This window comes from Xenopus laevis, chromosome 4S, assembly GCF_017654675.1.
Source record: "Xenopus laevis strain J_2021 chromosome 4S, Xenopus_laevis_v10.1, whole genome shotgun sequence".
NCBI lineage: Eukaryota > Metazoa > Chordata > Amphibia > Anura > Pipidae > Xenopus > Xenopus laevis.
The window spans coordinates 66492152-66516438 of record NC_054378.1 but is presented as its reverse complement, the minus strand read 5'-3'; the positions used below and the strand labels follow the sequence as shown (position 1 = coordinate 66516438).

At 37.7% G+C, this 24287-nt stretch overlaps 1 protein-coding gene across 12 annotated transcripts in view; it reads left to right on the top strand.

Moving 5' to 3' along the window:
* LOC108715533 (nuclear factor 1 A-type) overlaps window positions 1-24287 on the top strand; it is a 222718-nt gene that overhangs the window by 109316 nt on the left and 89115 nt on the right. For all 12 annotated transcript variants that reach the window (XM_018260775.2, XM_018260773.2, XM_018260771.2 and 9 more), the window contains exon 3: window positions 7174-7239. In XM_018260775.2, the coding sequence (XP_018116264.1) occupies window positions 7174-7239 (66 nt within the window). The remainder of the gene's footprint in view (window positions 1-7173; window positions 7240-24287) is intronic.

Genomic DNA, 24287 nt, shown 5'->3' with positions numbered 1-24287 from the left:
GTATCAGTCAACCAGCCATGATTTTAGGAATATCTAGGACAGCAAATGTTCACTTAAAGGGGCAAATTCACTAAGGCGCGAAGCGCCGAACGCTAGCGTTAATTCGCTAGCGCTTGGCATTTTCGCTACTGCGCAAATTCACTAACGAACGCTGGCGTAGTTTCGCTAGTGTTACTTCGCAACCTTACGCCAGGCGAATCTTTGCTAGCGACGAAACTACGCAAATTCACTAACTTGCGCAGTGTAGCGAACGCTACCTTTTACGCTAGACTTCCTTCGCCACCTCAAACCTGGCGAAGCGCAATAGAGTAGATAGGGATTGTTTCAAAAAAAGTCAAAATTTTTTCTAAGTCCCAAAAAACGCTGGCGTGTTTTCTACATGATGGCTGAAAAAGATCAAAAATTTTTTGGGGCTCCCCTTCCTCCCCCCTACTTTTCCTGACTCATGGCAACTTACCTAGACAGTGGGCACATGTGTAGGGCAAAATAAAATTTTTATTTGCAGATTTGATGGTTTTCTAGGCATTTGTAGTGCAGATACGTGTTCCTCCATTGAAATTTGAATTTCGCGCCGTATGCAAATTAGCCTTCGCTAGCGCAACTTCGCTTTATATAGCGAAACAATGCTAGCGCAACTCCGCAACCTTTCGCTACCCCTGTGCGCAACTTCGCATTTTAGTGAATTTGCGGAGCGCTGGCGAAAATTCGCCTGGCGAAGTGCGGCGAAGAGCGGCGAAGTTGCGCCTGGCGCAACTTCGATTCTTAGTGAATTTGCCCCAAAATATCACTTTCTAACTGAGTAGTTACAGTGAGATTTCTGAAAAAAAGGTTCTATAGATTCAAAAATCTGTAATTAGTCTATAGTACTGCTGAATCATTGCAGACCTCTTAATATTTAAAGGGTTACAGAACTTAACTAGAGGCAGTGGGTGCCCAAGAACCGTGTAAACCTTGCAAAGAGGCATTTACTGAGTACAAATGCTAGCTGTACTCCTGATCTATGCTTTCAACTAGACAGTATTTCAAATACATTTTTCTAACATTATACAGAATAATTTAATGATACCTTTAAATTGACTAGTTTAAACAATCAAAGTGTTTTAAGTAATAGAGTGGGAAGCCATTTGCTACATTATAGTACTTTTCAGTTAATTTTAAGGGAATATTGCATATGTTCAAGAATTCCACAGTCATCTCTTTGCACATTGCCTAAATCTTTCTTTTCTGTAAGTATGTTAAAGGACGAGGTTAGAATGTGAGCATAATGTACAGAACGAGTTTTGTGTTTTAAAATGGGCATGAGAGTTTTGTCTGATTATCTTATGATAATATACTCCCCTAAAGTCACAGAATTTCTCTTACGCTATTTATGTTTGAACAAATTTATTTTAATTGACCTAACTACTGCATGCCTGGGATTATCCAGTATTCAAATTTATACTGTATATAAATGCAGCCACACTGAAGGGATATTTGTATTATTTGTCTTTGTTGTTGACTGCAGATTATAGAAAGTAAATATCATAATCTCCAGCTGTCCTGAAGTAGAGATGTCCTGATTGCTTGCCTTAGCTATCACTCTAGTTTCCCCACTCAGCCTTTAAATTATTGTTTACAGCCTACTCTTTATATATGAAAGTGAGACAGGCATTCTGTAATTCGGAGCTTTCTGGATAATGGGTTTCTATATAACAGATCCCATACCTGTACTGCAGCTTTTGTTAAATGGTATTTCATTTTACACCATATTTAATACACACTGCTATAAACTTGCCCTGTATGTGCTTGTTTGGCCCTGAAATAGAAGTACAGTGAATGAAAGTGTTTTCAGGTATATTAGCTGCATGTCTTTTCCCATAGGAATTGAGTATGCAGATACACACTGAAGTTCAGTGTGCATTTAGTCAAAACATTACTTCAATAGAGGGTAGACAAACTGTCTACTTTGGTTGTTGGAGAGATTCTATGATATTGTGTTTGCCCTAGATTGCTGTGCTGTACCTGGATAGGTGTACTAGATAAACCCTGTCTGTATAAAGCTGTCTGTGTGAGATCTGTCTGTATAAAGCTGGCCATACAGACGACAGCTTATCTGCCTGAGTATGGGCTCTCTCTGACGGTCCAACTTTTTCATTGAGCTCTAATCAAAAAGGAAATTGTTGTGTACAAGCTATTATTGGGCCTTAACAATTTATGTCGGACTGTTTTATTGCTAGCCATGTTAATGTAATTTTTACCTAAACTCATGCAGCAATTTAAAAGTAACTATCCAGTAAATAGTAAGACAATTCAAGAAACGCACAGCTACCCTATTTATTTGTTAGAAACTCTTTTTGTTAGTATTATGGTTAACAGCATTCCTTGGGATAAATTTCTGTCCCCATTCACAGTTTATTTTCAATCATACATGATTTCTTGCAGGAATACATTTTTGTATGAAACGTTACTCGTTTTCTTGACGAAAATGTGTTGCCTTTCAGTTGTTTGTGATACTAAGTTAGTAAGTTATTCTAAGCACAGACTCCTGACCCACCTGTACAGAAAGATCTATAGGGTACTGCCTTCTTTCTCATGGCCTTACCTTACTCCCAGACAGTTGTCATTATCTTGGTCGAAAGGTCAAGTCTAAATTGAATAAAAGGAAAGCAGTTTGTTCCTGCATGATGCACAAAGGCAGTATTGACTTTCTTAATCCAGTTTGCAGAGGGGTGAGAGAATTAAATTAGATATCTAAGCAAAGAAATTGAGAGCCTTTGAAAACAAAGATAAGAAGGCAGCTTGTATTTTCCCTTTCCTTAGAGCGCTGAACGAGATTTTGCAGGTGTGTCATTGGATCCATTGCTTACATCGATCAAAAACTCTGCCGATGCATATTTAATTAGTGAGGGGACTCTGGATGCATTATGGTCATCACTCCCATATTGAATGTACTGTCAGGTTGTTTGAATGCTCCCACACCCCTCCCCCCCCCCCACACCCCTCCTCGTTGTTTGGGGAGCTTCTGCATTTTGTCTGAGCATCTAAAAGTTTCTTTGTTTTTAGCTGCTGATGCATGTCACACTACTGAGGAGAATACAAACAAGAGAAAGCTTGTCTTTTTTTTTTTTTGTCCACAAACAAGAGTTTAACCTGTTATTATTTTTCTTTCAACTGTAAAATTTAAGAACAAAGCCTATTTTCTGCAATGGATGCACCATTTATTAAAAGGAAATGTATTCTACATTTGGTGCTAGATATAAATCAGTGCCTCTAAAGAGAATTTTAGCACCCCAAAGCCACAAAAACCTGGATGTTTTTTCTTGTTTGTGAAGTACTAATTTAAATATTATGACACTAAAGCAAAATGATATCTTGATAGAAACACTTGTACTGTGGACTTAAAGGGACATTTAAGGCTTGGAAAATAAGCCTTAACTGTGCAGAATATGCTCACCCAAGCAAGTTTATTATGTTAAAAGTTTGGTTTTTTTTTGAGATATGGAGGCTATAAAATCTACTTTGTCTGCTGGTTTCTGCAGTGATCTATGGAAGCCTTCTTCACAGGGTGCCCTCTGTCCTCTCCATGGTCATTGCATTGCCCTGGGCTCTGGAGGGAGGCCCCACATGATAATCTGCTCTTTCTTATTAAGGCCCAATGCAGTATTATAACAGCAGAAGGCACCTACTGAATTTACCCCTGGATTGCCATTTGCTTTTTTATTTTAAATGATTTCTTTGAGATAAAATCTGGAAATATAATTAAGAAGGTAAAAAATGAGAGTGTGGTCAATTAGAATGCAGGGTTGAACACCTAAGAGTTGAACACCTAAGCCTAACATACCCAAGCAGTTTTAAGCTGCCAATTCTAACAATTTTGACTCACAGCTTCTCCGCACATACATGGGCTCTTCCTAACAGGCTCTAAAATAGGCAAGATATCTATTGGACTAGTTTGAAAATCCAGATGCGAAAAACTCAGATGTGAACAACTCCTTTAATGCACTGACAAAGGGATAAGAGAGAGTTTTTCTATCATCTTTTTAATTATTTTGATAAAATGTCAACGTTACAGCTTTAAACTGAACCATTTTTAAATACCTGTCAATAATTAATTTGAAAGTTCCAAGGTTCAACAGGTCAAAAGCCATTGGTTTCTATCACTGGCCAAGTGAACTGAGGTATACACTGTGTATTAAGATGGCCAGGTGTCATTGGTTTAATATTTACCCCACTAGAATTGTATACTTAAAATAAAAAGGTTAGCAATTTTGTGGCATATAAACCTGCCTGATACAGGTGAGGGTTTACAGTAATGCAGCACTAACTTTCTGTAAAATCTAACTGGTCTCTTTGACTGTAAAAAATGGTGAGTTCATGATCTAATAATAATGGGATGTTTAGAAAACATTAAGTGGGTTGGCAACCTTGCCTTACCCATCCTTAATGAGATCTAATATTCTCAATCAGAATTGTCTCCGTGTTATTTCTGTGTTAAATATTTGCACAAGGAAATGAATATGAAATGTCATTTTTGTTGAATTACTTTGGCATATTTTACCAACCAACTAATGAAAGTTTAAGATTATTGTTTACATTTTGATGAATACAAGCAATTTTAAAATATATTACTAAGTGATGCCATAAAATCTGCAGAAATATTAGAATTCATTTATAAGAGCATATGTTTTTTTTTTAAAAAAAAAAATGGATCTATGGGGCAGATTTAAGATTTGAGCATCAGGGTTAAGACAAAACGTTTGCAGAAACTGCAAGTGAGTTCCTGAGCTATTTTTCAAGTGAGTTTATGACAAGATTAATTAAAAGCTTGCTATGTATTCTTATTTTTTTATACCCATTTTGTAGTAGGTCAAAGTGATTGCAGAAAATGCAAATACAAGTGCAGGTTCTGCAGTTCTGCAGTATATTGTTTACTGTGTGACCATTTTTTCTGTGCATAAATCGGTATGTGTGTTGGCTATGTATGGAATATAACGCAGGTAGGGTAGCACTCATTAATGCGCTGTTATATTTTATTGTAGATTTAATGGACAATAGAAAGAAGATATACCAACAGGATATGTTTTCAATTTAAACATATACATCCATACTATGAGACTAGGTTAGTGCTCGAAATGCAATATCAACTGCATTTGCAAATTTTGCTGCACTAAGTGATTATATTGATTTAATGGAAATGCTTCCAATCTATATCTTTCATTTGCATTAATTATGTATGGCCTTATTTTAATTTATTCACCTGATCAACTATTGCCCTACTTTAGTAAAAGATTAGTTCTTATAAAATTCATATATTCTGTTGATCTGAACCTTGTGACTGAATGAATGGTGAATATATTTAACAAAGCATACAAATGTAGATATATAAGTATATTGCTTTATTGTAGATATACAGTACACAAACCCAGTGTTAAAACCCTCCTTTTAAAAGAAAGACATGTGTTGCAGTATTCTAATTTGCATGGAAGTGTAGAATAATATACTACTTAAAAAATGTTAAAATGATGTTTTATTTAAACAAGCCATGATCTTAATGGTTATAAAGAGACAATTTTCAATTTTTTAGTGTGTTTTACCTTGTGGAAAATGCAGGTGCTTCCCTTAACAGTTCTATTGCTACAGCGTGAGTTTAATAAGTAGATGTTTTGGCTGAACATACTTGTTCCTATTGTTTTAATCAGGGCAGATGCCAAGGAGAACAGGAGTACTGCAGTTAGGGTCCAAGCCATATATAAGTGAGATTCATGGACAACAACAGGCAGAGACTGTGGGGAGTGGGCAGGGCTGTTCAGATCATATATAGAGTGGGGATGGCATAATGGAGCATATCAAGAGTGTGCCGTGGGCTTTTTTCATTGGGGCCCCATTCTTCTTGTTGGGTTTCTAAGTAACCAATGAGTTAATATGTCTGCTGACACTGGTGATTGCTAGAGCTCATTTATACATTGTTGTTGTGGTCAGGTTTTCAATGGGGTGTAGTGCGAATAGGCACTACATATTTGTGCCCAGTAAATCTAATGCTAATGCAGTTTTTATTGCACATGTCAGAAATAATCCCCACTCATAATTGTAGCCACAGTTTGCACCTGAATCACAGAACGGCATGCACACAATTTGTTCGGATGTACGGCTTGCAAATATGGTGAACCCAACTCTGCAAGTGATGTTGCGATTCTGGGAACTAATGCTGCGTTGTAGGGGAAAAATGGTGATTTGCATCTGAAAACGGCACACTGCTTCTGTTTAATTAATGCACCTTTAAGCATTTAGTAAATACTCTGGCTGGGATATACTTGTGTGCTTCCCTGCATCACTCTGTGAATAGCCTCATACACTTTAGTTGTGCAGAAATAATGCTAAGGCCTTGTGATGCACAGTTTGCAACTCATGTCATACCAAGAATTAAATAATATCCTGCTGGGGGAAAACTAAGTTACATAATGAAAAATGGCAATAGCCCTTTTTTGAAGCTGTAATGACCCTCTGGAGTACTAGCACTGATGAGTGATAAAGAAAACCCATAAATGAACATTTCACTGTGCAGACTCACATTGTGGCATGTTGTGCTGTGGCAGTGGCTCATGTTTTCTTCTTTTGATGCTTCAGGTAGTTAGTTGGAGGTTTCTTGCCAGTGTGTGTTTGGTTCCATGAAACAAGCCCAAATACATGATAGTGTACCTAACAGCATTGTGTACAACAAGTTTGAAATACCTTTCTACAACATACACCTCCCTGCAAAGGTTGCCAAATAGAAACATGTGTTTGTACTTTTCGTTGGCACAGATCTATCATGATACTTAAATTTGAGTTCATCTCAACACTGTCTCAACACAAACTCATGATTTTCCAACTTCTTCCAACATCAGGCATGTCTTAATCTGCATGAGAAGACTTTTTGGTCTTGCAATTCAGAATTGTCCTGCACAAAATGGGAGAGTTGATGTGTGGCAACTCACATTACTTTTTTAAATGACAAGAGCTTTTTTTATCCTCCAAACTGAATGATAAAATCTTTGTTTCTATATACAGTGGCATTATATTAAAGTCAATTTTGTTTCCTAAATATCAACATCTCATAATGCAAAAGGGAACTTTCTGATTATGTAGTGAAATATAATTTGTTCATCATATATACATGATTCCTACTGGTAATTTTTCCTTAATTTGGTATTTCAGATTCAAGTCAATCAGACAGTCCAAGCCAGCATAGTGAGGCTGACATTAAGGAGCATCCAGAAAATGGTAAGTGATATGTTCAGTGCAATTCTTTTGTTAGTTCATTCCTTTGTAAGTGGGAAATCATCTAGTTTATACATGTCACAAAATTACTGGTTAGGGAATAATAACCAAGTTTTTATTATTATACTTTCTAAACAGTCTGTTATTGGAGAAATAGCATATGTCATGCATGGGTGTGGTGCACTATGCCCCTTCTGTTAGTGACAGTGTCATATGATACACCCATACAGCAGCAAATTGTCCCTGGAAATCATTTTCATATTTTGACAACTAGTATATTCATTATTTTCAACATGATTTATGGAATTAACACATATCAGTATCTTTGGGGACAAATATAATTGGGACATCTTCTCAGACTTTGTTATATTTCTCTAAATTTTTCCTTGAATATATTTCAGAGAAAATAACCATGCCTGGGATATTGGTCATGGGGATGGCATTATCCCATTAATAATAAGTGACATGACTTTGGAATCTTGTCATTTTTTAAATGCATTGTTTGAGCATCTAAGGGGGAATGTAATTAAAAATCACAATTGTTAATTTAAAATGGTGTTTTTGAGAATGTTTAGTGCTGCTTGCAATTAGCGCAGTGCCTACACCTAGTGGGGTCCAGGAATGGCCCCACTAGGAAACAGTAATGATTCACACACAGTAGTTGGTAAACTAAATAAATATTTGTTTATGTAAAATAAATGTAAGTAAAAGGGAAACTAATGCATGCAACAATTCTGACAGAGTGGAAATGGGGCCTCACTAACTAACTAGTGCCAGTGTAATCTATCTCTCTAACTAAAGAAGGCAAAAAAGGCTAGCATACACTAGTAAAACCTGTGTTTTTGCTTCAGAAAGACTACTATAGTTCATATAAACAAGCTGCTGTGTAGCCATGGGGCCAGCCATTCAAGCTGGAAAAAAGGATAAAAGGTTACATAGCACATAACAGATAAGCCCTGTCCAATACAATGGTGTTTCATCTGTTGTCTGCTGCATATCCTATGCCTTTTACCCTTTTTCATGTGCTGGTTCCTTCAGTCAGGATTTCTCTCACACTCTCTAGGGACAGTATCTGTCTTCCCTGTGCCAGCCTTATCCAAATGACAGCTTTTGGTGGGGCCTTCCAGCTCTCTGCATCCACTGGCAGCTTGCTGGTATCTTTCCTTTGCCACCTTATGGCTCTCCCTGCCAGGCCTTTCTCTACCATGCTCTTCTGCTTCCTCTTCCTGCCGGCAGTGTCGGACTGGGACACCAGGGGCCCACCAAAAACCCTGAGACCAGGGGCCCACCCAAACACCTTTAGACCAGGGGCCCACTCAAAGTATTATTTTCTTCCTTTCCTTAGTCAACCTCTATTCACCTATTCTCTTTTCTTTCCATACTATAACATATTATTCCATCTATTTAGCCTCTTTATTCTCATAGAAATAGGAAATGGCCATGAAATAAGACAAATGTTTAGAAGCAGGAGGGCCCACTGACACCTTGGCCCACCGGGAGTTTTCCTGGTATCCCGGTGGGTCAGTCCGACACTGCCTGCCGGCCACTCCCAGGCTGCTGTGTAGATTCCTGCAGCCCTGAGATCACTGTGCAGCCGGTTGCTAGGCAATGGCTTACAGCTAGGGTTGCCATCTGGCCGGTATTTTCTGGCCTGGCCAGTAAAAATGATAGTTGATTTCAATGTTATTAATAGTGAAAAAAGTTAAATATATAGGAAGGCCGTTATTTATGGCAACCCTACTTACAGCACACAGACTCAGGATCTGTGCATGCTCCATTACAGGGAAATGCTGCAGAAAACGGGGGTAGTAGTGATGGTGATAGATATAAATCAATTTAGTCCACAGTCAGTTTTATTTAGGCTTCCCCTCTCCAAAAAAAATCCAAAACAAAACCTAAGTCTGCCCAGTTCTGTATTACTTTTGCTTTACATATCTATCATGAGAATTTTTATACCTAGAGGTCTGTAAGATTTAAACACTCTAGTAAAGGTTGTCACCTGTCTGGATTTCCACGAGGACAGCCTGGTTTTTGGAAGGGCTGTACGGGTGAAAAGTGCCTGTCTGGATTTCCTAATTAGGAAATCCAGACAGGACATTGAAGTTAATGACTGATTGTCCAGAGCTGCCAATGACATGGTGGACATCATCCACCCAGCCCATTTCCCCCAAAATTTAAAAGGTGGCAACTCTAGAGCAGTTCCCGCTTTCCTGCAGATTGGCTCTCTCTCAGGCTCCACAGGCCCCTTGGCTGTAATTCAGGCACACTTCCCTGTGCATTTTAGGCTATCCTGCCTCAATATAGATTTCAGAAGCACTTTTTTAATAGTTACACGTATTATAAAATTTGTATTATTCTTAAAAAGTTAATTTAGAACTCATTCCTATAATAAAAGCAGAAGTAGTAAATAACTTGTAAGACTAAGGCACATAGGATAGTGGTATTCTATACTACAGGTAGGAAAGCATACAAATTATTGTCAGAGTGCAATTAATATATTGCAGATCCCAACCTGCCACTTTATTATTTGCTGCCTGTATAGCAACCACAAGCATCATTTTCCGATTGGCATTTGTGTCCTTACACTATTTCTAAATTTCTGATTACTTACGTGTCACTTCTGATAACTAGATTGTGTTCCTGTCAGTTGCAGAAACATGGTTTTGTTGCATCTCTACAACTGTGTTTTTGTCTTTTAGCTTTGAAATGCCTTCAAAACACAAAAAGTCTGACAGTGGTGTGCAGCTTGCAGCTCATTTTGGTCAATGGCAAGCAGGAGAAACCTAACAGCTTTGAGATGTTAGATTGGCGTTAAACAGTTTTCATAAAGAAAGTGGTGCTATTTCATAATAGCTGTAAATCCAAATGCAGAAAGAAGCCTTTAGCTCTATAAAGCCCCACTTTGCTTACTTGCTGGTTTCTAATATTTCTATCAATGATTACAAAGATTAATAAACAGAATGTTATCTATTTCCAAATAGATAATAGCATACTAAGATTCTCTTCAGGGGGGAATTTCCAATATGCTTTTTACAGCTAAATGGCCACACCCATGAAAAATAGACTTACAGTGCCCACTATGGGCTGCAAATGCTTAAAACACTACTATTTTAATGAACGTATAATTCTGTATAGGTACAGCAATAACAAAGGATGTTACCAGACATTTCTATTTTGCCTTACATATGTCATTGTGTTTTCTAAAAAAAATCTAGTTATTTAACTATTAACATAAGATAACAAGTCATTTGTATTTGTGTTGTCTAGAGCAGTGTGTGTCTCTATGTTGTGTCTGTTATGTTGTATATCGTTATATATATATATATATATATATATATATATATATATATATATATATATATATATATATATATATAACAAACAAGGGAAAGTTGTGCTCACCACTAGTTTTTAAAATCATTAGGCGTGGGGTGTTATAGTTCTAAAGGAGCAGTGACCAGCTCCATGTTGTAGCTCCCACCCTCTCCAACTATAGTCAGGTGATCCCACTGGTGGCTAATAAAAGGGCAGCCAAGTTTGGGAGTTTTACTTTGAAAGCAACTAGTAAGTTGCAGGTAAAACGAATTCGTCCCTTTTATAAAATGTATAATTAAACCATAGAATTCTTAATGAATCAGATAAAATTAAGCATAGGACTGGCCAGATATGTGATGACTTTGACATAGTTGGCCAGCTTAAATATATTGCAATATATGGACAAACAATCCCTGTTTTGTTTAAAGGGTAAGGTATTTTTCAGTAGCAGTATGCACAAAATGTCTCTGTCTTAAATATATTGATAATGGGTTGAGTGCAGAGGAATCTTGTATTTGTCTACATATATATATATATATGTCTATATATATATGTCTATATATATATATATATATATATATATATATATATATATATATATATATATATATATATATATATATATATATATATATATATATATATATATACAAACTTGCTGATCCGCACTCCTCTTGGCCAATCCTCTCGTATACCCGGGTGCTGCTACTGGGAACTAGTAGATACGAACAGGAAAATAGAAGCGCACTCCTGGGATTTCTTCAAAAGCAAATTATTTTATTAAATTCTCATAGCAGTAATCGACGTTTCGGCTCGTGTCCAGAGCCTTTATCAAGATTACATAAAAATATAAAAATGCTGTTTAAATACACACTGCCCCCCAAGGGGCGTGCCCAGTGTCACCCACCAACCACCAATCACTACAACCCCATAGACATCATCACAGATAATGGTCTTACGTATTATATGTTATTATTGCTTTTAAAATCTTTATAAAAAATCAAATATTGTCGGAATAAATCGCTGTTACTACAGCACCTGTATGGCATAGCCTCAATATAATAAATACAGCAATAAATACATAAATACTTTATAAATAAACCACACAATAAATATTAAATATTAAGACATAAACTTTGTAGCCGAATTGCACAATAGTCCTCTAATCACAGAGGTTATCCACATTGTAACTAAATTATCTCTGGCTAAGGAAACAATTAAAGAAACATTGTTCATTTAAACCTTTTGGATACATAGTGCCCAATCTCGTTATCCAGTACGTCTCCCGTTGTAACAGTAACCTAGATCTATCACCACCGCGTCTAGGTTCTGGGACATGGTCAATGCCAATATATTTAACGTAGGCAATCTGTGACCTTTTTCCAAAAAATGTTTAGCAACTGGTTTCACTGATTTCCCATCCCTATAGGCTGTACTAATGGCGGATCTATGTCTATCAATGCGTAATCGCAGTGTCATATCTGTTTTACCTATATAGGAAAGTCCACATGGACAGGTTATCATGTAAATAACATGAGTAGTAGTACATGTAATACGATGTTTGATTTTAATTTTCTGTCCCGTAAGGGGATGGTGAAAAGACTCGCCCGGTGACATATACCTACAAGATGTACAACTGATACACCTGTAGCACCCAGGTTTCCCAGCTTTAAGCCAACAAGATGAAGGTTTCTGATAACATCCCACTGGGTCAGTCGCAACCAGCAAATCCCGAAGATTTTGTCCTCTACTATAGGCCATCATTGGGGGTTTAGGACATAGTCTGCCAAGATCATTATCTGCTCTAATGATGGACCAATTATCTTTCACCAATTTATCTATAGCGTAAGATGACGTGTTATACCTAGTTACAAACGTCATTCGCCCCATTCTATCATCTGATGTATTAGCAGAGCCCACAGTTCTATTCTTGGCCAGATCCAATGCTTTTTGGAGAGTTCTGGAATTATATCCCCGCTCTTTAAATTTATTCCACATTTCCTTAATCTGGATCTCGCATTTGACATTATCCGAATTATTTCTAAGAACCCGGCAAAACTGTGATATCGGCAAAGATTTTTTAAGGTTGACAGGATGGCAACTGGAATTGTGTAATAACGTATTCCTATCAGTTAACTTACGATACAATGAATAGTGTAGTCTATCGTGTTCCTTCCATATCTCAACATCCAAAAATAGTACCGTACAGGGATCACAGTGAGCTGTAAAGCGAATGGGTGAAAGTAAAGCATTCAATTGGTTCATCATCTCATTAAATGACTCTAAATTACCATCCCACACAATGAACACGTCATCGATAAAGCGTTTGTAACAAATCAATCGTTCCGTGTACTTTTTTAAGATATGTTCCTCCTCGTACTGGTGCATAAAAAGGTTGGCATAAGCTGGAGCCATTGATGCCCCCATCACCGTACCAGTCCGTTGTAAGTAGTATTGATTTTCGAAACGAAAATAGTTACACTTTAAACATAGCTCCAATAGTGTAATTACAAAATGAATTGGAGGACCGTCAAACGCACAGCTCTCGCCTAGCGATTTAAATACCGCCTTTTTCTTTTCTTTTCACCATCCCCTTACGGGACAGAAAATTAAAATCAAACATCATATTACATGTACTACTACTCATGTTATTTACATGATAACCTGTCCATGTGGACTTTCCTATATAGGTAAAACAGATATGACCCTGCGATTACGCATTGATGGACATAGATCCGCCATTAGTACAGCCTATAGGGATGGGAAATCAGTGAAACCAGTTGCTAAACATTTTTTGGAAAAAGGTCACAGATTGCCTACGTTTAAATATATTGGCATTGACCATGTCCCAGAACCTAGACGCGGTGGTGATAGATCTAGGTTACTGTTACAACGGGAGACGTACTGGATAACGAGATTGGGCACTATGTATCCAAAAGGTTTAAATGAACAATGTTTCTTTAATTGTTTCCTTAGCCAGAGATAATTTAGTTACAATGTGGATAACCTCTGTGATTAGAGGACTATTGTGCAATTCGGCTACAAAGTTTATGTCTTAATATTTAATATTTATTGTGGGGTTTATTTATAAAGTATTTATGTATTTATTGCTGTATTTATTATATTGAGGCTATGCCATACAGGTGCTGTAGTAACAGCGATTTATTCCGACAATATTTGATTTTTTATAAAGATTTTAAAAGCAATAATAACATATAATACGTAAGACCATTATCTGTGATGATGTCTATGGGGTTGTAGTGATTGGTGGTTGGTGGGTGACACTGGGCACGCCCCTTGGGTGGCAGTGTGTATTTAAACAGCATTTTTATATTTTTATGTAATCTTGATAAAGGCTCTGGACACGAGCCGAAACGTCGATTACTGCTATGAGAATTTAATAAAATAATTTGCTTTTGAAGAAATCCCAGGAGTGCGCTTCTATTTTCCTGTTCGTGTATATATATATATATATATATATATATATATATATATATATATATATATATATATTTATCGTATTCTATATATTTATACTACACCTGTCAGGCTGACTCATTTTTCAATACTGGGCAAATCTTCACCTGGGCAGTAACCCATGACAAACAATCAAAGCTTTGTTTTTTTATCATTCCACCTGAAACTGGCTAAAAAATGCTAATCACTTAGTTTGGCATCCTTACTGCTTTTGCAAGGCAGTGGGCATTCAGTCATTCATTCGTGGACTGTTTACAATATTAATGGAGCAATACAGGTGCAAGCATCAAAACAAGCAAACTTAATTCAAAAATAAAATACTCAATGTACAAATTGTTAAACACCACGGTAACACAGTAGCTGATGTTGAATAAATAACCACGTCTGTCAAGTTTGATCATTTGTTCAAATAAATTATTTGAAGCTTTGTATTTCAGTATACAGAAAATATTGAGGTGGTACAATCCTCCATACAGGGTTATACTAGGGTGCTACTCACAGGGGCGCTCCACCAATGAGGCGAGTTGAGACACTCGCCTGAGGCGGCAGTGCCCCCCTGGTTGCCAGGGGCGGCAAAAATGCCGCTCCTGGTAACGAAGAGCCGAATTTCCGGTTTTCAAACCGGAAATTCGGCTCTTTTAGTGCAGAGAGCGCAATTGCACTCTCTGCACTAAGCGTCGCGGGCCGCCCCTGCCCTCTCCGGCGCTGTAAAGGTTAGTGCCGTGGGGAGGGGTGGGGGCGACAAAATAAGGCTGCCTCAGGCGGCATAATAGCAAGAATCACCCCTGGCTACTCAGCATGTACAGCCCATCCATACATTAAATATATTTCGGCAAACTCTTATGAATAAAAATATATTTATATATAGGTATAAATATAGTATATAAATATTGTGGTGCCAATTTTCATAAGGGTACTGGCACACACTTGAGATTTCACACCTACAGTTAATCTACACTATTGTGGGTGACACGTTTTCTGAAAATGCCTTTCCCTTTGCCAAGCCTTCGGATTGCTGCAAGTAAGAACATTACATGTAGCAACCTGGCTTCATCAAGGGAAAATAACTTCTTTCACATTTTACTGAGATTTAGCCGAATTGCTACATGTGTTGCCGGATTGCCTGCTCACTTGCCAGTACCCTTAGAGGCATATTTATTATGCTGTGTAAAAAACAGCGGGATAGTACACCACACATCACTAGGCTTCGGTGTGTAAAAACTACACACCTTGATAAATTCGCTATTTATCTTACACAGCTTTTTATACAATTTTTTCCAGCTAATTTTGTTTTACACATTTGTTATGTTCTGTGATAAACAGGTAAATGTATTTGAAAACACACAACCAGTTTTACAAGAATTTTTACAGCTAGTTTCTGTGGGTTGCAGCAAATCCTCAGTGATTTGTGTTCTATTGTCAGTAGAGAGGTATTGGATAAATATTAACTAATGCATATTAGTTAGTTATAAAGGCTGGCATGTGCAGTGCTAGTTGGAGGTGGAAGTGGTGGCCTGGTTGTTTGGCAGTGGGGGAGGTGTTTGAGGCCTGGTTTTCTTATGGGCCTCAGATACCCCATTCTGATATGCCAGTGACAGGTGAAGAGGGGGGTTTGGAATGCTGTTGTTTTACACCAGTTAAAGTGGCAGTCAAAATAGTCAGTTTGATATTAGCCTATTGGACCCCATAGACGCGACAATTCTTCTTTGGTGAACGACCGATTTCAGTGCAGTCCGACCAATTCATCAAATTATTGTGCGGTTGGTGGGATTCGAACAATCATACATCTTACGATTTTCCCACCGACATCTGTCAGAATTGATCGGCCAGGTTTAAAAATCTTTATCGGTCCCAGTGCAATCCATCTATGTTTGCAGGACCAAGCAGGCAGCTTCCCTCGGTTTTCCTGGCAATATTGCCTGAAATGGTCTTTTTAGTTGATGGACACGTCGTACATGTAAACGATCATTTCGAGGTAATCGTGGTCTCACGATAACGATTGGATCTTTTAAAAATCTTTACATCTATGGCCAGCTTTATTGTAGTAAGTTTGTAGTAGTGTGTGTTAATGGAAGCTCACCAAACATGAGAAGAATAGACAAAGTCCTTGCAGATAGTAAAGCTGTATCAACAGTCTCCAGCGCTGTATCTGCGTATTAAGTAACAATTGAATCTCTTTTCAAGCAAATGCATATCCTGAATTTCCATTTAACCTGATGGATGGATGGATTATCATTACCTTCTCAGCACTTGCTTCTAAAGCAAGAATGAAAGAGATTAAAATAACAAGCAACCAGGATTTTATTGAGGGACTCACTGCCCCAAATCTAACTAGGAACACAGAGTACTTTTGTTCTCAATATCATTTAGTGGCAGCTAACTAAACTGGTTTTACTGCCTTCCTGTAATAAGACTCAACTTGCAAATGCATCTTTGGCATTCCTTTTTTTGCCATCTAAATCTTGAGCTCTGAGAAAGCTGTTTGTTTGTGGTTAGAGGGATTTTTCTTTACTGTTGTTCTTAATAGGATCCCTTCACTGTTTGGATTAGTCATTATGATTTGATACAGCACAACTATTCCAGATAAAAAGGAAATATGAAACAATGAATTCATGTCCATTAATGTGGGATAGAATTGCAGAATGCTGCAATTTACATGTTATCCGTCTAGTCTATAGATCTGTCTGCAATAGTCGCTGGAGGCATTCAACACATTTTTGTGATCACCAGACATGTACATGGTACATGTATACTGTGTCCATTCTCATGATGTTTGATTGAAGTGTAATATTTGAAAAAAAAAAAAAAAGAAAATCAGTCATTTTGAGATGTTAGATAACAGCAGGATGACTGATTGAGCACTGGGACAATTCTCACTGGAGAATCCTTTTAAATCCAAAATTGCACAGTAATTTTAATAATTGTTAAATAATAGCCAAGTGATCGATGTAGTATGAATAGGCTTGGTTGTCACTGGAGATTCATTTTGAAGCTAAAGAATATGAAACGAATTACAAATGCCTACTTTTGAGAACTAGGAGGCACATATGTAGGGAAGGCTTACACCCCCTTTAAGAATCTCTGGTCTATTTGGACAGCAAGTCACATCCCAACTCAGGTGTGGTGAAATTGAGTTTTTAGTTTGGATGCTATAGTTTTTTATCATACATTGCCTTAGACGCTAGAGCAAAGTGTGAAAAACATGTCCTTAGTGAATCTTGTTGAATCTTCTGAATCTTGTGCCAAATTAAAATTCTGGCACAAGGTCTAAAGCACAATGTTGGTTGGTGAACCTTTTAATAAATAAGCCTCACTGGCAGAATGGGAATAAATGAAGTTGAGGTTCACCATTGCCTGCACATTAGGGAGTGTTTGGAGCTCCTCAGAATCTGGAGTGACACAAGTTTATTATCCGTAGAGAAATAATAAAGATGATATATCATTGTAAATATAATTTTATTGACAGCCCCTATGGGCCTATTTGTCAGGCTGAATCAGCTTATCATTTTCATTTGACTTTGTCAGAGTATTCTCATGATCAGCTGTGTAGCAAACAGTGAAAGTCATAAGTAAAACTAAAATAAATATAAAATATTTTATTAAGTGTCTCAGGCCTGGCAAAAAGCTGCTCCTTGCAATTCCCAATGGAGCATATGTTAAGCACAACTCTCTCAGGCAGGCTCTCATTGTAGGGTTGAAAGAAGGACTCTACAGTGACTTCTCACTTACACATGACATTTTTAAAGCCAGTGGTTCTTAAAAACATTGTTAATGCTTTCATTGCTGGACCTTCACAACATACACTTTCAGATTGTCTCAACAGATGATCAAAGACCATACATAGTACACAGCACATTCACTTAGGAGTAATCATCTCTGGCCTTGTCTGTGCATCACAGTTAACATGCTGTTTATGTAAAAAATGGTCTTAGAATCTTTAATCAGTGATAGTTAATGCCTTTAAAGCTATAACATAACTGTCCCAAAATCCTTCCCCTTACCTTTGGAGGAACTGTGCTTCTAGAGGTAGTAATTATCATTCTTTTTGGGACTGCCTGAAAATCACACCTTTCTGAATGTGCTCACATTCCTTTGGTTCCACTGCAAAACACTGAAACAAACAACTTGTCCTAAAAGTAATCTATTCTCTTTCTTCAAATGAAAGGCGTGACAGAATGTTAGCTAGTGTTAGTTGTGGTTGGGTTAAGCATGAAAGAAAATGGGCCCCTTGGTTGAAACGTATATAATTAAGATACTTAACCTTGCAAAGGTACATTTGTATTTAATTCACTATTTGCTTGTAAAAGACCACCTATTTCTCGATTTGTCATACATACCTTTGTTTCTTTCTTGTCTGTCTTTATTCTCCAAGTTCCCTCTAAACATTTTAGTATTGATACTAATTTACATATTTTTATACCATCTCCTTTTTTGTAAAAAATAATAAAGCAAAATACAATAAATAACATTGATTGTCTTTGCTTCCTGAACATAAGTGGATGTAGGCAATGATGAAATAATACATCGAGAAAGGGTTGAAGAAGATTTCCTTTTGACAGCAAGAAACACTGTATTATGATTTTTCCCCAAATACGTACACATACGTTTTCATGCACTGCAATTTTCACAAGAGGTAATAACCTATCTAGTAAATGGACTTTGGGTATAATTGGATAGTATCTTTAAAATGAGACTCACATTTAGTCTTTGGAATTTATGTGCCATGTTTATATTAAGGTCAACTATGCAGTTAAAAGGAAAAGATGATAACATAGGATAAATTACTATCGGTAAATCATGAACATAGGTCTGTTATATAAAGGGGCTGCAGCATTTTTACAGATCACATAATAGAGATCAGATAGGCCAAGAACTCAATTTTCAATTTACCAGACTTAGCAACAACTAATACCGCTTGATGTAATCTGTATAGTATGTTCTAGACAAATCTGCCTGACATGTTATAAAAAGAAAAATCTTATACTTGGCATTTGTGCTGGTGTTTTCAATAAAAGGAGAAACCTAAACAAATTTACAAGGGTGCTGAAGGTTTGTTTTTTTTTTTTTTATGTTTTTTTAAGAGGATGGCTACTGTAACCCATTTTAGAGCCAGCTGATTTTGTCACTTCATTTGCATTAAATGCCATCTGACTCTGGAACATTTTGTGCTCTTTCACTTATTTCACCCAAAATACCATATACTTTTGTGACTTTGCTAAAATTAGCAGTCTTTATGGAATTTCTGATAATCGCTTCAGAACTTCCCACCATATTAGGTACTAGGATAAAACATCATATATATGAATGGCAGGGTCTTGGGAACAGGTTGCAGGGCTGGAACTAGAGTCTATAACACAAAGCTGCTGGGGCGCCAGGCATGTACCTTCTCTGCTTCATACCCCTAGTCCAGTCCCCTCTCACCACTTTGGGCGGCAAGTGTGTCCTCATGCATATCATTTTCAGATCATTTTGTTTATGGGGTTTATGCCGTCCTTTGCGCACTGACGTCAGGAGTGGGCACCAGAGAGCCTACGGGGAGGCACCTTTATCAAGGGTCGAATTTCAAATTTATGTGAGTTTTTTTAAAACTCCCATAAACTGCCATAAATTTAAAATTTGACCAATCAAAATTTATTGATGGGTGATGGTCCAATTGAATCAGTCCAAAAACTCAAACTGAATTCGATTCGAATTAGAAAAACTAAATTTGAGGGTTTTTTTCTCAGAAAAAAACTCGAATGTCAAGAAGGCTGCAAACATCACCAAATTGATCCCTGAACCTCTCCCAATGACTTATACAGTAATTCGGCCAGTTTTAGGTGGCGAGTAGTCGAATTCGAGTTCTTAAAGGGTCACAATATGATAAATCTCAAAATTAAAATTAAAATCAAGTTTGGATAATTCACAATTGAATTTGAGAGTTTTGGCCAAATAAAATTGTGAAAATTCTAATTAGAATTTTCACTTTGACCTTTAATAAATATGCCCCATAGTGTGTGGAAGAGGGCCACAAGTGGGCAAGTGGTTGGAAATGGCACTTGCCTGGCACCCCCCTCATCTTTGTGCCCGAGACACATGACTCTTCTGCCTTCCACTAGTTCCGGCCCTTGTGAGCTCTAAATCTGCCCCCGTGTGTGCTATAAGGGTAAGGGCACACGGGCAGATTGGGGAGATTAGTCGTTGGGGCCCTTGTGCCCTTTACCCTTAGAGTGCAAAAATCCCTGCCAACCTCCTTAAAAATGCAAGAAGACAAAAGTCACAATAGGGACACCATGTGGCCAAAGGTGGCAGAGTGGAAGCTCTACTGGTGGGCACCATATGCACGGGAAACAGCAGGTGTGTGGCTTCTATCCTGGAAAGTGCTGTTGTCCTGAAAGTGCTCAGATGCATGGTATTTCAAAGGCTAATGAAGAAACACAAATAGCAAATGACATTTCATGTATATATTTATTTATTTTTGGAGTTTTGCCTGTTCTGACTTTGGCATACATAATAACCTGTTCATATAATGTCATCTAATATATGACTGTGCTTGATGAATTGGTCTCTAAATGTGCATCAGCCATCTCCCTCCCTGTTGCTTTAATGCACATTTCCTAAATAACAGTTTAAGTGGTGATGCTGAGCATAGTGTATTATTAAATACTTTGGTGTATGGAGAGAAAAAGACATCCTCAATCTAGTTTAATGACCCTGGCGCCGGCAGCTGCTCCCGTCTTTTAAATTCTTCATTGCCAAAGGATCCTGCGATACATTCAGATCCAGTGCAAAAGCGGTGTCCTGTTGCTTTGAATGCCAAGGATTTATTGTATCATCACCCTTATCACTTTATTTATATCTTCCCACTTGAACTTTCGTTAAAAATAAGAATGAAACACCCAATAACACTTTCTATTTATGAAAAAAAGGCACATCAGGTCATTTGCTAATGTCTGTAACAGATAAAAAACAGAAAAAAATAACTACCTGTATATGATATATATATCCGCTGTAACATACACACACACACACCTTCGTAAGTAGTACATTTCAGGAGTAAACTATAAAACTGCCCATCATATGTTTTTCTTTTGGGAATTGTGGTAAGAAACTGAATAAAACCCACCACCAAGCCATGTTCAGAACATACAAACCCCTGCAGCTAGTGCCCTCGTTGAAACTGAACACATTCAGTTACATTGAGTAGGAGAAATAACAGCCTGCCAGAAAGCAGCTCCATCCTAAAGTGCTGGCTCTTTCTGAAAGCACATGACCAGGCAAAATTTCCTGAGATGGTTGCCTACACACAAATATTTCAACTAAAAAATACGCTTGCTGGTTCAGGAATGACATTTTATATTGTAGAGTGAATTATTTGCAGTGTAAATAGTGTAGTTTAGAAATAAAAACTGTTTTATTTTCAGTTTCATTCACAATATTTGCCTTTACATTGTAGTTTTGTCTATTGATGTACATGGCAGCACTAGTGATATGAATAAATATAGCTGCAAACTATGAAGACTGGAAAGTGAGACTTTAGAGGTCTGGTCAATAGAAGTATTGTTATTGGAGCCCCAGTAATGGACAGCCAAGAAAAAGACTAATGTTGATAATAAAAGTGCTTTGGACACCTTATGATGACTGGATAAAACACTTGCCTTTCATTGCTGGATACATAATTTAGGTGCAATTTAATGTTCAAAGTCAAATGCGCTTGTGGTTTGAGTCCAGTTGCTAATGCAAAGTTCAGCTCTTAATGGACAATTGCATATACAGCTCACTCGTCAGCATAGTTTTACATAGTTAGCAGCGCCTTGTCGGGAATTATTCTGGTACTGTGATTCCAGAAGCATTAACCGGCAGTCCTAAAAGATCAGAATGTCGCCTCTGAACTTTTATATTGCCTGAAAGAAATACTTGCTAACTCTTAGCTCTGTGCATTGTGGGTGGGAATAGTGCCAGGGTTTAGATAGCATTGTTTCGGGTTAACTAGTTAACAACACAAATGATAATGGGGAATTGCAGTAATAGTTTTACAAGCATGGTGCGTACAGAAGTAGTCAATTTCCACAAAAAGACATGTCTCCTAATGCTTTACTCTTCACTTCATTTTCAATGTATTGTTACCTTACCTGGTGTGCATTAATTATATACATTGTTAGTGTCAGTCTCTGACACACAGCCTTCTTTTCACTCACTGAACTAATGAGTTGATGGTTATAGGATACTTCAAGTACACACTGGCTAAACATTGCTTCTGGAATGTATGTGAAGGTGAAAGTATCCATCTGTGTTGTTAAAGTGAATGACTTGGTTACCCAAGGAACTCATGTGAACAAAGTGGACTTGCAGTTATCAAGTGTTTTTTTTTGTAATATACCCTTGAACCAATTCTAAAACACTATGGTAAATATTAGGGATGTAGCGAACGGCGGAAAAAATGTTCGCGAACATATTCGCGAACTTGCGTCAAAAATGCGAACGGTTCACGAACGTCGCGAACCCCATAGACTTCAATGGGAAGGCGAATTTTAAAAGCTAGAAAAGACATTTCTGGCCAGAAAAATGATTTTAAAGTTGTTTAAAGGGTGCAACGACCTGGACAGTGGCATGCCAGAGGGGGATCAAGGGCAAAAATGTATCTGAAAAATACATTGTTGACACAGCGCTGCGTTTTGTGCTGTAAAGGGCAGAAATCACACTACGTCACTCAGGTGATGTTTCTGGACACAGAATGTGAAAAAGCTCACACAGCTAGGCGGCAGTTGTTTGAAGAACACACTGGGCAAACAATGTCTGCAAGGTCAACGTATACACTACAGCAGTGGATACGGAATATATTATTGCTGCTTGGAAAACGTTACTCAGGTGGTGTTTCTGGAGACGGTATTATTATTGATATTTAGACAGAATGTGAACAAGCTCACACAGCTAGGTGGCAGTTGTTTGAAGAACACACTGGGCAAACAATGCCTGCAAGTGCACTACTATTGGTGCACTACTATGAAGAACAGCAAACAGCACTGGACACGTTAAAGAACAGTAAGATAAGTAAAATAAAATAATATATATATGTATATTAAAAAAAAAAAATTACTCTGGTTGGTGCTGAACTACTAGGAGCAGCACACCAGTCCCACTCCCCAACACTGCTAGACTAATAGCACTGGGCTCTTATAGTAGCAAAGTAAAAAAACAAAAAAGAAAATAAAAGCAGTCCTTACAAGGACTATTGGGTTACAGGCAGCAGTCAGCAGATGAGAGATCAGCAGCAGGACAGCTGCCCACAGCAGCTACATACAGAGCACTGTAGTAGAAGGTAGATTACTAGCCAGCAAAGCTACCTAACCTAAAATGTCCCTCAAATCCCTGCAGAGTTCTGTCCCTACAATACAGAGCAGTATCAAGTAGATTACTAGCCAGCAAAGTTACTATCAACTGTCCCTCAAATCACTCAACAGCTCTCTCCCTACACTAGCTCTTCCAAGCACACACAGGCAGAATGAAAAAACGCTGCAGGGCTTCAGTTTATATATGGAAGGGGAGTGGTCCAGGGGGTGTGGGGGTGGTCCAGGAGGGAGAGCTTCCTGATTGGCTGCCATGTATCTGCTGGTCTGGGGTGAGAGGTCAAAAATAAGCGCCAGCTAAGGCGAACCCAAATTGGCGAACGTCGCGCGACGTTCGCGAACATTCGGCGGACGCGAACTTTCGATGTTCGCGCGAATTAGTTCGCGGGCGAACAGTCCGCGACATCCCTAGTAAATATATATACACCCAGTACTGAATAGTATCTATCATATTTTTCTTTACTAAGAATGTATAATGCACTATGCTACCACTTGCTATGATAATGCAATCTTTCAATAAACCCCTACAGTGTGACATTTCTTAGTGAAAAAACATATTTTTCCTATCAGAGAACATTTATATAAAATAATTTCTTTTTGCCATCTTATTATGGAAAATTATCCATCTTAAATTTAGATCTGGCTAACTGAATGTTCATTGGCTGTTTCTATACAGTATGTGTTTCTAGCCATACCCCACTGTATTTGATTTTACAGACTTTATGATATTAGTTAGGTCGTATAGATTTACAAATCTCTCCTCACTATTTCTACACTCATCTAAATAGACAGTGCTTACCTTTTGGGTTAATTCAAGCCTGAAGCCCCACATAGGGTGACTGGGTTTCAATTTAGTCGTGAACTTCCTTTCTTTTAATAAGGTAGGTGTTTGCTTCACATTGCTTGGCAACCACATGCTAACAACATTCTTGT